The following is an 11,500-nucleotide window of genomic DNA, read 5'->3' on the forward strand; positions in this document are numbered from 1 at the left end:
ACTTTGGAGGATAAGTTTTTGTCGAAGTTTTTCCCTGCGTCTCGAGCTGCTAGACTTCAAGCAGAAATTTCACAATTTAGACAAAAGAGCAGTGAGACATTATTTGATGCTTGGAACCGTTTTGCTACTTTGTTACGCTCGTGTCTGCAACACGGGTTGAATTATTTACAAAAGGTTCAGATTTTCTACAAAGGTTGTGACATTCCAACTCGTCAGAGTATTGATCAAGCAGCAGGTGGTACGTTAATGGATAAGACCGAAGAAGAGGCGCTAGAGATAATTGAAAAGCAAGCTGCTTACTCTCACGAATGGCATCAAGATCATGAGTCATCCCATTCAGCTTCAGTTAAGAGAACCGAGACCACTGGTGCGTTTGATGATTTTGGGTCTATCAGTGCTAAGTTGGATTCTTTTGGTAGAAATTTCGAGAAGATGAATAAGGATATTCATGGTATGAAGGTTGGTTGTGAGTATTGTGGGGGTTTACATTTGGCTAAGGATTGTGATGCAGGGTTAATGATAGGTCAAAAGGAAGAGATAGCGTACATCAGTCAGTAAAATAATAATCAGTTTCAAGGGCGCGCTCAGTTTAACCGCAATTTTAATAATCCCTACAATCCTCAAGGTCGACAGGGAGGTAGTAACAGTAATTATCAGAATCTGCTGGGTGGAGGATTTCAGCAACAAGCTCCTGGGTATTTTCAAAAGCCCCAAGCCGAAGAGAAAAAGTCGAATCTTGAAGCTATGATTGAAAAGCTTGTGATATCTCAAACTCAGCTTGTTACTACTGTTACTCAGAATAATGAGAAGAATGATCAGATGTTCCGGAATCAACAAGCCGCTATTCATAATTTGGAACAACAGATTGGTCAACTTGCTAATCAGAGAAATGAGAGAAAACCGGGGGAGTTACCAAGTAACACGGATGCTAACCCGAAAAATGGGCACGTTAATGCTATCACCACCCGAAGTGGTTTAGCATATGATCTACCAAAGAAGCCTGCGGAGTATGATTTGCGAGTTCCATTGGTTAAAGATAGTGAGCCGGTAGTTGTTAGTGAACCGGAGGGGGATAAGGAGCCGGAACAGGTGATTGAGGAAGTTGACAATATACCGGTAAAGGTTGCTGCTAAACCGGTAGTTAAGGAGTATCAACCACCGCTCCCGTACCCGAGGAAACAGAGGTTAGAGAAGTTAGAGGCGGAAAAGTCAAAGTTCATGGAGTTGATCAAGAAAGTGAATATCAACTTGCCTTTCATTGATTTTATTGCGAGGATGCCTAAGTATGCCGGGTTCATGAAAGATTTGCTCACCAACCGGAAAAAGATGGAAAGTGTTTCATCCGTGACTTTGAATGCAGCATGTACAGTGGTGGTGACAAACCAACTTCCCGAGAAGTTGGAAGATCCGGGTTGTTATACTATTCCTTGTTTAGTGGGGGATCTTGCTTGTATGCGCGCATTGGCGGATTTGGGTGCTAGTATTAATTTAATGCCCTAGTCTATTTACCTTAAACTAGCACCTGGGGAACTTAGACCCACTCGTATGGCCATACAACTAGCGGACCGCTCTATTAAATACCCTCGTGGGATTATAGAGAACATGCTAGTTAAGGCCGGGACATTAGTTTTCCCCGCCGATTTTGTTGTTTTAGACATGGAAGTGGATGAAAGGATTCCACTTATTTTGGGTAGGCTATTTTTGAACACCGCTAGATGTTTAATTGATGTTTATGGCCAACAGTTGACCCTTCGAATAGGTGACCAAAAGGTGACTTTTGCTATTGATAAGGCAATAAAATACCCCGGTTCCCTAGATGATACTTGTTATTTTTTGCAAACCGTGGATACGCATGTTGAGTTTTTGCAGGAGTTTTCAGAATTGCAGGGAACAGGTGAATGTGAAATAGCAAGTGGTGAAGAGGATATGTCAGATGAGGTGGATTTGATGACCACCTTAATGGCTGAAGGTTATGAGCCAACCGAAGAAGAGCATGAGAAGTTAGAAAAAGCAAATGCATACCGGAGTAAAACTTCAATTGAAGAGCCTCCTGAGTTAGAGTTGAAACAACTCCCGGATAATTTGGAGTATGCTTTTCTTGAGGAGGAGTCTAAACTCCCGGTGATTATTGCTTCCGATCTTTCTGTAAGTCAAAAATCTAAACTTGTATCTATGTTAAAAGCCCATAAACCGGCTATTGCATAGAAAATTCAGGATATCAAGGGTATAAGTCCCTCTTATTGTACACACAAAATCCTAATGGAAGATAACTTCAAACCGTGTGTGCAAGGACAGAGGCGACTAAACCCGCACATGCAGGAAGTGGTTAAAAAGGAGATTGTTAAACTCCTTGATGCAGGTCTTATCTACCCTATCTCTGACAGTCCTTGGGTGAGTCCGGTTCAATGTGTGCCCAAAAAGGGTGGCATGACCGTAATCACAAACGAAAAGAATGAATTAATTTCTACCAGGACTGTCACGGGGTGGCGGGTGTGCATTGACTATCGAAAATTGAATGATGCCACCCGAAAGGACCATTTTCCCTTACCCTTCATCGATCAAATGTTGGAGAGGTTGGCGGGAAAAAGTTTCTTTTGTTTTCTTGATGGTTTTTCGGGATATTTCCAAATCCCTATTGCGCCTGAAGACCAAGAGAAAACCACGTTCACGTGCCCGTATGGCACATTCTCTTATCGACGTATGCCTTTCGGCTTATGTAATGCCCCTGCTACCTTTCAAAGGTGTATGGTGGCAATATTCCATGATATGATCGAAGACTGCATGGAGGTGTTTATGGACGACTTTTCAGTCTACGGAGATACCTTCGAGTTATGTCTTCATAATCTTGAGCGTATGTTGATTCGATGCGAAAAAGCCAATCTTGTGCTCAACTAGGAGAAATGCCATTTTATGGTTCGTGAAGGCATCGCTCTTGGGCACAAGATTTCTAAAGTTGGAATGGAGGTAGATAAGGCGAAAATCAATGTTATCGCCGAGCTTAAAGCCCCTACCGATGTTAAAGGTGTTCGAAGTTTTCTTGGGCACGCCGGGTTTTACCGGCGATTTATCAAGGATTTTTCCAAAATTGCCACGCCCTTAAATAAACTTCTTGAAAAGGACACTCCGTTTGTTTTCTCGGAGGAGTGTCACAAAGCTTTTAATCTTCTTAAGGCAAAGCTCACTAATTCACCTATTCTTATTAGTCCGGATTGGTCTATGCCATTCGAACTTATGTGTGATGTTAGTGACTTTGCAATCGGATCCGTCTTGGGGCAACGTGTTGGTAAACATTTTCAGCCCATTTACTATGCTAGTAAGACATTGTAAGGAGCGCAACTAAATTATACCACCACCGAAAAGGAACTCCTAGCAATTGTCTTTTCTTTTGAAAAATTTCGTGCATATCTCATACTAGCAAAGATGGTTGTGTATACGGACCACTCGGCACTTAAGCATTTGCTCTCTAAACCCGATGCTAAACCGAGATTGATACGTTGGGTATTGCTTTTGCAAGAATTCGATGTAGAAATCCGGGACAAAAAGGGCGCCGAGAACTTAGCGGCCGATCACCTTTCACGTCTTGAGAACCCCTCCCGTGAGGTTCTCGATGAGACTACCATTCATGATGATTTTCCCGATGAATATCTCATGAAGGTGGAAGAGTGTGAAGACCCTTGGTTCGTTGATTTTGCGAATTACTTGGTTGGTGGGTTCCTAGAAAAGGGTTGGTCACATCATAAGCGTAAGAAATTCTTTAGTGACCTTAAGTACTACTTTTGGGAGGACCCTTATCTTTTTAGGCGGTGTTCTGATGGAATGATCCGCCGATGTGTTTCCGGAGAAGAATGCGAACTCATTCTTGTTCAATGTCATCATGGTCCGACAGGTGGGCATTATGGTCCCCAAGTTACGGGACGAAAAGTCTTTGAGGCTGGTTTTTATTGGCCTACTATCTTCAAAGATGCCCACCGAATTTGTCAATCGTGCGATGCTTGTCAACGGGCGGGCCAAATCACCCAACGAGATGAGATGCCTCAAAATGTCATTCAAGTTTGTGAGGTTTTTGATATTTGGGGGATTGATTTCATGGGCCCGTTCCCGAAGTCGAATAATAAGCTCTACATTCTTGTTGCTATCGATTATGTTTCAAAATGGGTTGAAGCACAAGCTTTGCCCACTAATGATGCACGGGTCGTAGTTTCGTTCTTAAAGCAACTCTTTTCTCGGTTTGGTTCTCCGAAGGCTTTAATTAGTGATCGGGGAACTCACTTTTGTAATGCCCAACTCGAAAAGGTGTTGAAACGGTATGGGGTAACTCATAAAGTTTTGACATCCTACCATCCTCAAACGAATGGGCAAGTCAAAAACACCAACCGAGCTTTAAAGAGGATTCTTGAGAAAACTATTGGTTCTAATCCTAAGGAGTGGTCGTTTAAACTCGATGATGCCTTATGGGCATTTAGAACGGCGTACAAAACGCCAACCAGAACCACTCCTTTTCGGTTACTTTATGGTAAAGCATGTCATCTCCCCGTGGAGATAGAGCACAAAGCTTTTTGGGCTCTCAAAACGTGTAATCTTGATCTTAAGGAGGCGGGTCGCCTCCGTTTGAGCCAATTGAATGAGTTGGACGAGTTAAGGCTAGATGCCTATGACAACTCGTTGTTGTGCAAGGAGAGGACGAAGAAGTGGCACGATAGTCGTTTAAAAGATCCGAAAGAATGTAAAGAGGAAGATCGTGTCCTTCTTTTCAATTCGAGGTTTAAGTTGTTTCCCGGAAAGTTGAAATCAAAATGGTCGGGACCATTTGTTGTGAGGAAAGTTTATCCTCATGGGGCGATAGATTTGGTAAACTCGAAAGGAGAGGAGTTTAAGGTGAATGGCCAACGCGTCAGGCACTACGTGGATGGTTTAAGGATGGTGTAGGATGAGGTTAAACTCATCTTCAACGCCAACAACGCCTAAAATCGACGGTGGCGTTGATTTTGTAGAGTTTGTACATCGTTTGTGTTTTTTTTTTTTTTTTTTTGCATTGTATATTTATTGCATGCCTTAAATTGCCTTTTTGTACTTTTATTTTTATCTTGATTGATCGGGTTACTCTACGTGATTTTTATGCGGATTTAAGGGTGGCAATGTTTGTGGGAATTGTTATGCTTGATAATATGTGTTAGAATTGCGAGAATTTTTGAAGGTATATGTATAGAAGTGTTACAGAAAAAAATAATTGATGGATTACTGTTGCTGCTAATGTGCGCCGCGCATAGATTAAAAGGCGCCGCGCACTTATGTGGAAAAAGTGTGCGCCGCACACTTATTTGTGTGCCCCGTGCGTGTGTACTAAAAATTAGAACAGCAAAATTATAAGCCAAAGGCGCGCCGCACAATTGCATCTGCGCGAAGCACATTTTTTGGTCACTATGCGCGCCACACCCCTTTAATAGCGCGCCGCGCGCGCTAGTTTGCAGGCAACTTGATTTTGTTTTATTATTTTGGGCTGCGGTTTTAGACTCCCACCTACATGACCGATTTTTATCACCCAATTAGGGTTACTTGAGAAGAAATTCTCAGCCACATTCCAAGTCTTTTCTCTCTTAATTCTTCATCACTCCTAAAACCTAACTCACTCAAATCTTCATCTTCTACATTGATTTGCTCAAGAAACTTCAATTAAACATGAATAGGGTATGTGTACACTTCGATTTTGTTATAATTACTTTCAATTCTTCATTATAAATGCTAGATTTTGTGAATTGCTAGTATACTAATTTTTAGGGGTTGTATGCTTTTCTTAAATTGGTTGATGATAACATGTTTAATTGTTATAATTGCTATGGATAACATGTTTTTATGATGATTACATGCTCTCATTACATATTCATGCTATTAAAGTTTCTTCAATCTTTGAATTCAAGTTTATAATGATTAGTGAAGGTTACTTGTTATATGGGTGATGTTTAATTTTGGAGAATACATTAAAAAGCGAGTGTGAGGTTGTGTTGATATGAGAAGGTTATATTCATGTTGTTTGAATTATTAGCTCACTTGGATTATGAATTGTTATGACTAATTATGATGCTAATTTTTCATGGTTGCTTATGTGAAGAATGATTTATTATCTTGATTAGTTTCATGTTAATGGAGAACTTGTAGTTTCAAGTGAAAAGGTTGTGATTATGAGCTTAATGAGTTAAATTGAATTGCAAAGATTTGAGTTATGTGTTGAATATAAGTGATGGTCATGAAGAAATTAAATTAGACTCATGTGTGGTTAAGGATTGCATCGGACTAACATTGCCATGTCACGTTTGCTTTTGTTTTGGAATTGTTTCTTGTGTACAGGGAAAAAGAGGACGTGTTTCTGAAAAGGGAGGTACAAGCGAACAACCTGATCCAAATGATCCTACTGTATGGCTTAATTACCTTAAAAATCACGCGGTTTATAGTGAAAATTTTGATAAGATTGATGAAAGTGTTGTTGGTCTGACATGGTATTTGGAATGGGCTCCGTTTATTGCAGCGGGGGAAAGAATTAGGGTTAGGAATTTGTTGAGGTTACATTATCGAATTCGGGAGCCAAATCAAACAATTGTTATAAAAGCTTGGGAAGAGATTTTTAGCCTCCGTGAGACACTTTACCCAGCTTTGTGCAAATAGTTTTTCGGGACTTTTAGATTTAATTACTCATCTACCCCGACAACACCGAATTTCTTTATGTTTAGGTTGGGTGGGGTGGGCCGAAGGATGAGTGCTATGGATGTTGCGCGAGCATTGGGTATTTATTCTGAGTTAAACAATGATCTGTTAAAAGAGTATTTGACTAATGCTGATTATGAGGGTACCTTTAATCATGCGACCGCTTGGACGCAGTTCAGTGATGAGCCTTTTCATGCTGGTAGGGTTACTTATACGGATATGTTTAACAAGGATCATCGTCTTTTTCAGAGATTGATCGGGTGTACGTTTAATGCGAGGGTTAACAGTAATGAAAAAATTAACAAAGGTGACGTGTGGCTACTTTATCAGCTTACGAATGATCGTTTTACTGATATTCCTGGTTTCTTGGGTATCTACTTGGGGAAGGTTGCTGAAGATGTGAAAAGTGGAAAAATGATGTTAGATGGACATTTTATTACTAGATTTGCTAAGTTCTTTAAGATTAATTTGTCTCGATTGACTGAAAATCCATTTTAAATGAAACAGTTAGATGCTACTTTTTGGACTAAGGCAAACTTTTTGAAGTATGATTCGAGTCACAATTTGATTCCGTATGTGGATCCACCTAGAGGGACAGGTGGTCAAGTTGAAGGTAATGAAGGGGGTGATGTGCCGATGGTAGAAGCTGAGAGACCAGTTCGTAGTCGAGGTTGTGGTAGGGGACGTGTTCCAACCTCTGATGAGATTAGTGGGCTAGTTGATGGTTTTGGTAATCTGAGGGTTTCTAATGAGCGCAGTTTTGAGGATATCTCCATACAGATGATGGAGATGCAGGTACATTCAGATGAGCGTTTTGATTCTATTCAGAATCAGTTGGGTCAGGTTATGCAGCTCATGGGTGAGACGAACCACAGGTTGATTCGATTGGAGCATAGACAGATCGGACAACAGGCCGAGATTGATTGGCATAGGCATCAGTTACAGATCCAACGGCAGTTGTCGTATCAGGTTCCGAGCAACTATGTGGAGACCCCGAGACCCGTTTATCGAGAGTGGAACCCCATGGATAATAATCCACCAGTTGTTTATGATCCGGAGCAAGCATTCAGGGAGACTTATGGCGGGGAGTGGGACCCGAATCGAGACCGTTGGCCTTGATGCTTATTGATCATTTTTATTTTTATTTAAGACTATTTTCTTTTGTTGGCTCTGTACTTGGTTAACTATTTTCTTTTGTATTCGTATTAGGTACTTTGAAACCTTATTTAGGGGCAAGGCGTTTAGGTTACCGGGTGGTGCCACCTTGTCCCATTTATGTAGTTCTTGTGTTTTTCTTTTCTTAGGAATGTTGGTGAAACGATTTTTTTCAAGTCTGGCATTAAGTTCAGCAAAACTACTTGAGTGATGATATTGGTGTGAGGATCGAGAATGGACGATGTTCTTATGCTGGTAGTCAGTTCAGCGCCATCTGTCACTGTCATTCCACGATCAGTGGTTAACTCGATAAGTTTTTATTTTTCTTACCCTTTCGATTTTAATCTATTTTTGATCTCAAGTAATGGGGACATTACTTGATCTCAAGTGTGGGGTGGGGATGTAAAATCTCTCGGGCTGGTTGTTAATGAAATCATCATCATACTAGTTTTGATATTAAAAGACTTACGTTTCACGGGGTTTTGGTCGTAAAAAAAAAAAAGTGAAAAATTAGGGGGAAAATAAAAAAAAAATGAGAAAAGTTAGTTTAAAAAGAAAAAAAAATAGAAAAATAATGAAAATTCGACCAAAACCCTTGTTTATGATATGGCTTGGTATTTTATAGTATATTTCATTATTTTAAAGAAGCCGAAAGTGTTCCACATGTTCATTATTTTGGACATAAAATCCTACTAGTTCAAAGAACTCAATAGTAGGTCACCTGTACCAAAACGGGTGTAAACCGTGAGAGAGCGGTGATTGCATAGCGTGATTGTGACCGAATCACGTGCCAGATCAAAAACTTTTGGTTACTTGGTATAGCAGACTTCCGAAACTATATCATTTTATTATTACATCATCTAATGGTGTGATACGGTGGGAAGAGGAGCCTTGAGCTTCACCAGTGCTATCTTTTTTTAGGAGCAATAGCTACGTGCTTGTGTTTGCTTAGACAACACAACCCATTGCCAAAAGCTATGGCACCCAAAGGTTTATGAGATTTATTGGAAGGGTAATATCTACTTCTTATTTTTTTTTAAACAAGCAGAAAAGCTTGTCATGTGGGAAGTAGGCAAACCGGTGTCAATTGAAACAGATTGGCACTTCCGAGTGATTCAGATCCACTCATTAAGGAAGTAAAGTCTTCCGATCGTTCTACTTGGTACGTATATGAAATGTCCCGTTCTTATTGATTAAAAACGTTCCATATTAATTGATTTCGTTGCGAGGTTTTGACCTCTATATGAGACGTTTTTCAAAGACTGCATTCATTTTTAAAACAAACCATAACCTTTATTTCATAGATAAAGGTTTTAAAAAGCTTTACGTAGATTATCAAATAATGATAATCTAAAATATCATGTTTACACACGACCATTACATAATGGTTTACAATACAAATATGTTACAACAAAATAAGTTTCTTGAATGCAGTTTTTACACAATATCATACAAGCATGGACTCCAAATCTCGTCCTTATTTAAGTATGCGATAGCGGAAGCTCTTAATAATCACCTGAGAATAAACATGCTTAAAACGTCAACAAAAATGTTGGTGAGTTATAGGTTTAACCTATATATATCAAATCATAATAATAGACCACAAGATTTCATATTTCAATACACATCCCATACATAGAGATAAAAATCATTCATATGGTGAATACCTGGTAACCGACATTAACAAGATGCATATATAAGAATATCCCCATCATTCCGGGACACCCATCGGATATGATATAAATTTCGAAGTACTAAAGCATCCGGTACTTTGGATGGGGTTTGTTAGGCCCAATAGATCTATCTTTAGGATTCGCGTCAATTAGGGTGTCTGTTCCCTAATTCTTAGATTACCAGACTTAATAAAAAGGGGCATATTCGATTTCGATAATTCAACCATAGAATGTAGTTTCACGTACTTGTGTCTATTTTGTAAATCATTTATAAAACCTGCATGTATTCTCATCCCAAAAATATTAGATTTTAAAAGTGGGACTATAACTCACTTTCACAGATTTTTACTTCGTTGGGAAGTAAGACTTGGCCACTGGTTGATTCACGAACCTATAACAATATATACATATATATCAAAGTATGTTCAAAATATATTTACAATACTTTTAATAGATTTTGATGTTTTAAGTTTATTAAGTCAGCTGTCCTCGTTAGTAACCTACAACTAGTTGTCCACAGTTAGATGTACAGAAATAAATCGATAAATATTATCTTGAATCAATCCACGACCCAGTGTATACGTATCTCAGTATTGATCACAACTCAAACTATATATATTTTGGAATCAACCTCAACCCTGTACAGCTAACTCCAACATTCACATATAGAGTGTCTATGGTTGTTCCGAAATATATATAGATGTGTTGACATGATAGGTCGAAACATTGTATACGTGTCTATGGTATCTCAAGATTACATAATATACAATACAAGTTGATTAAGTTATGGTTGGAATAGCTTTGTTACCAATTTTCACGTAGCTAAAATGAGAAAAAATATCCAATCTTGTTTTACCCATAACTTCTTCATTTTAAATCCGTTTTGAGTGAATAAAATTGCTATGGTTTCATATTGAACTCTATTTTATGAATCTAAACAGAAAAAGTATAGGTTTATAGTTGAAAAAATAAGTTACAAGTCATTTTTGTAAAGGTAGTCATTTCAGTCGAAAGAACGACGTCTAGATGACCATTTTAGAAAACATACTTCCACTTTGAGTTTAACCATAATTTTTGGATATAGTTTCATGTTCATAATAAAAATCATTTTCTCAGAATAACAACTTTTAAATCAAAGTTTATCATAGTTTTTAATTAACTAACCCAAAACAGCCCACGGTGTTACTACGACGGCGTAAATCCGGTTTTACGGTGTTTTTCGTGTTTCCAGGTTTTAAATCATTAAGTTAGCAAATCATATAGATATAGAAAATGTGTTTAGTTGATTTTAAAAGTCAAGTTAGAAGGATTAACTTTTGTTTGCGAATAAGTTTAGAATTAACTAAACTATGTTCTAGTGATTACAAGTTTAAACCTTCGAATAAGATAGCTTTATATGTATGAATCGAATGATGTTATGAACATCATTACTACCTTAAGTTCCTTGGATAAACCTACTGGAAAAGAGAAAAATGGATCTAGCTTCAACGGATCCTTGGATGGCTCGAAGTTCTTGAAGCAGAATCATGACACGAAAACAAGTTCAAGTAAGATCATCACTTGAAATAAGATTGTTATAGTTATAGAAATTGAACCAAAGTTTGAATATGATTATTACCTTGTATTATAATGATAACCTACTGTAAGAAACAAAGATTTCTTGAGGTTGGATGATCACCTTACAAGATTGAAAGTGAGCTAGCAAACTTGAAAGTATTCTTGATTTTTTGTAACTAGAACTTGAAGAACACTTAGAACTTGAAGATAGAACTTGAGAGAGATCAATTAGATGAAGAAAATTGAAGAATGAAAGTGTTTGTAGGTGTTTTTGGTCGTTGGTGTATGGATTAGATATAAAGGATATGTAATTTTGTTTTCATGTAAATAAGTCATGAATGATTACTCATATTTGTCATAACCCGTCCTTAACCATAAGAACGTGTTAGATAACGTATGATTTCATTGCGAGGTATTGA

General features: G+C 38.4%; 1 protein-coding gene across 1 annotated transcript; it reads left to right on the forward strand.

The window, feature by feature from the left end:
• Positions 1–1,218: 1,218 nt before the first annotated feature.
• On the forward strand, positions 1,219–6,657 carry LOC139901235 (uncharacterized). The gene is made up of 4 exons (XM_071883964.1): positions 1,219–1,480; positions 1,760–2,145; positions 4,591–4,875; positions 6,343–6,657. Exons 1-4 carry the CDS (start codon positions 1,219–1,221, stop codon positions 6,655–6,657), a joined length of 1,248 nt encoding a protein of 415 aa, XP_071740065.1.
• Positions 6,658–11,500: the final 4,843 nt, after the last annotated feature.

Source organism: Rutidosis leptorrhynchoides, chromosome 3, assembly GCF_046630445.1.
Source record: "Rutidosis leptorrhynchoides isolate AG116_Rl617_1_P2 chromosome 3, CSIRO_AGI_Rlap_v1, whole genome shotgun sequence".
Lineage (NCBI taxonomy): Eukaryota > Viridiplantae > Streptophyta > Magnoliopsida > Asterales > Asteraceae > Rutidosis > Rutidosis leptorrhynchoides.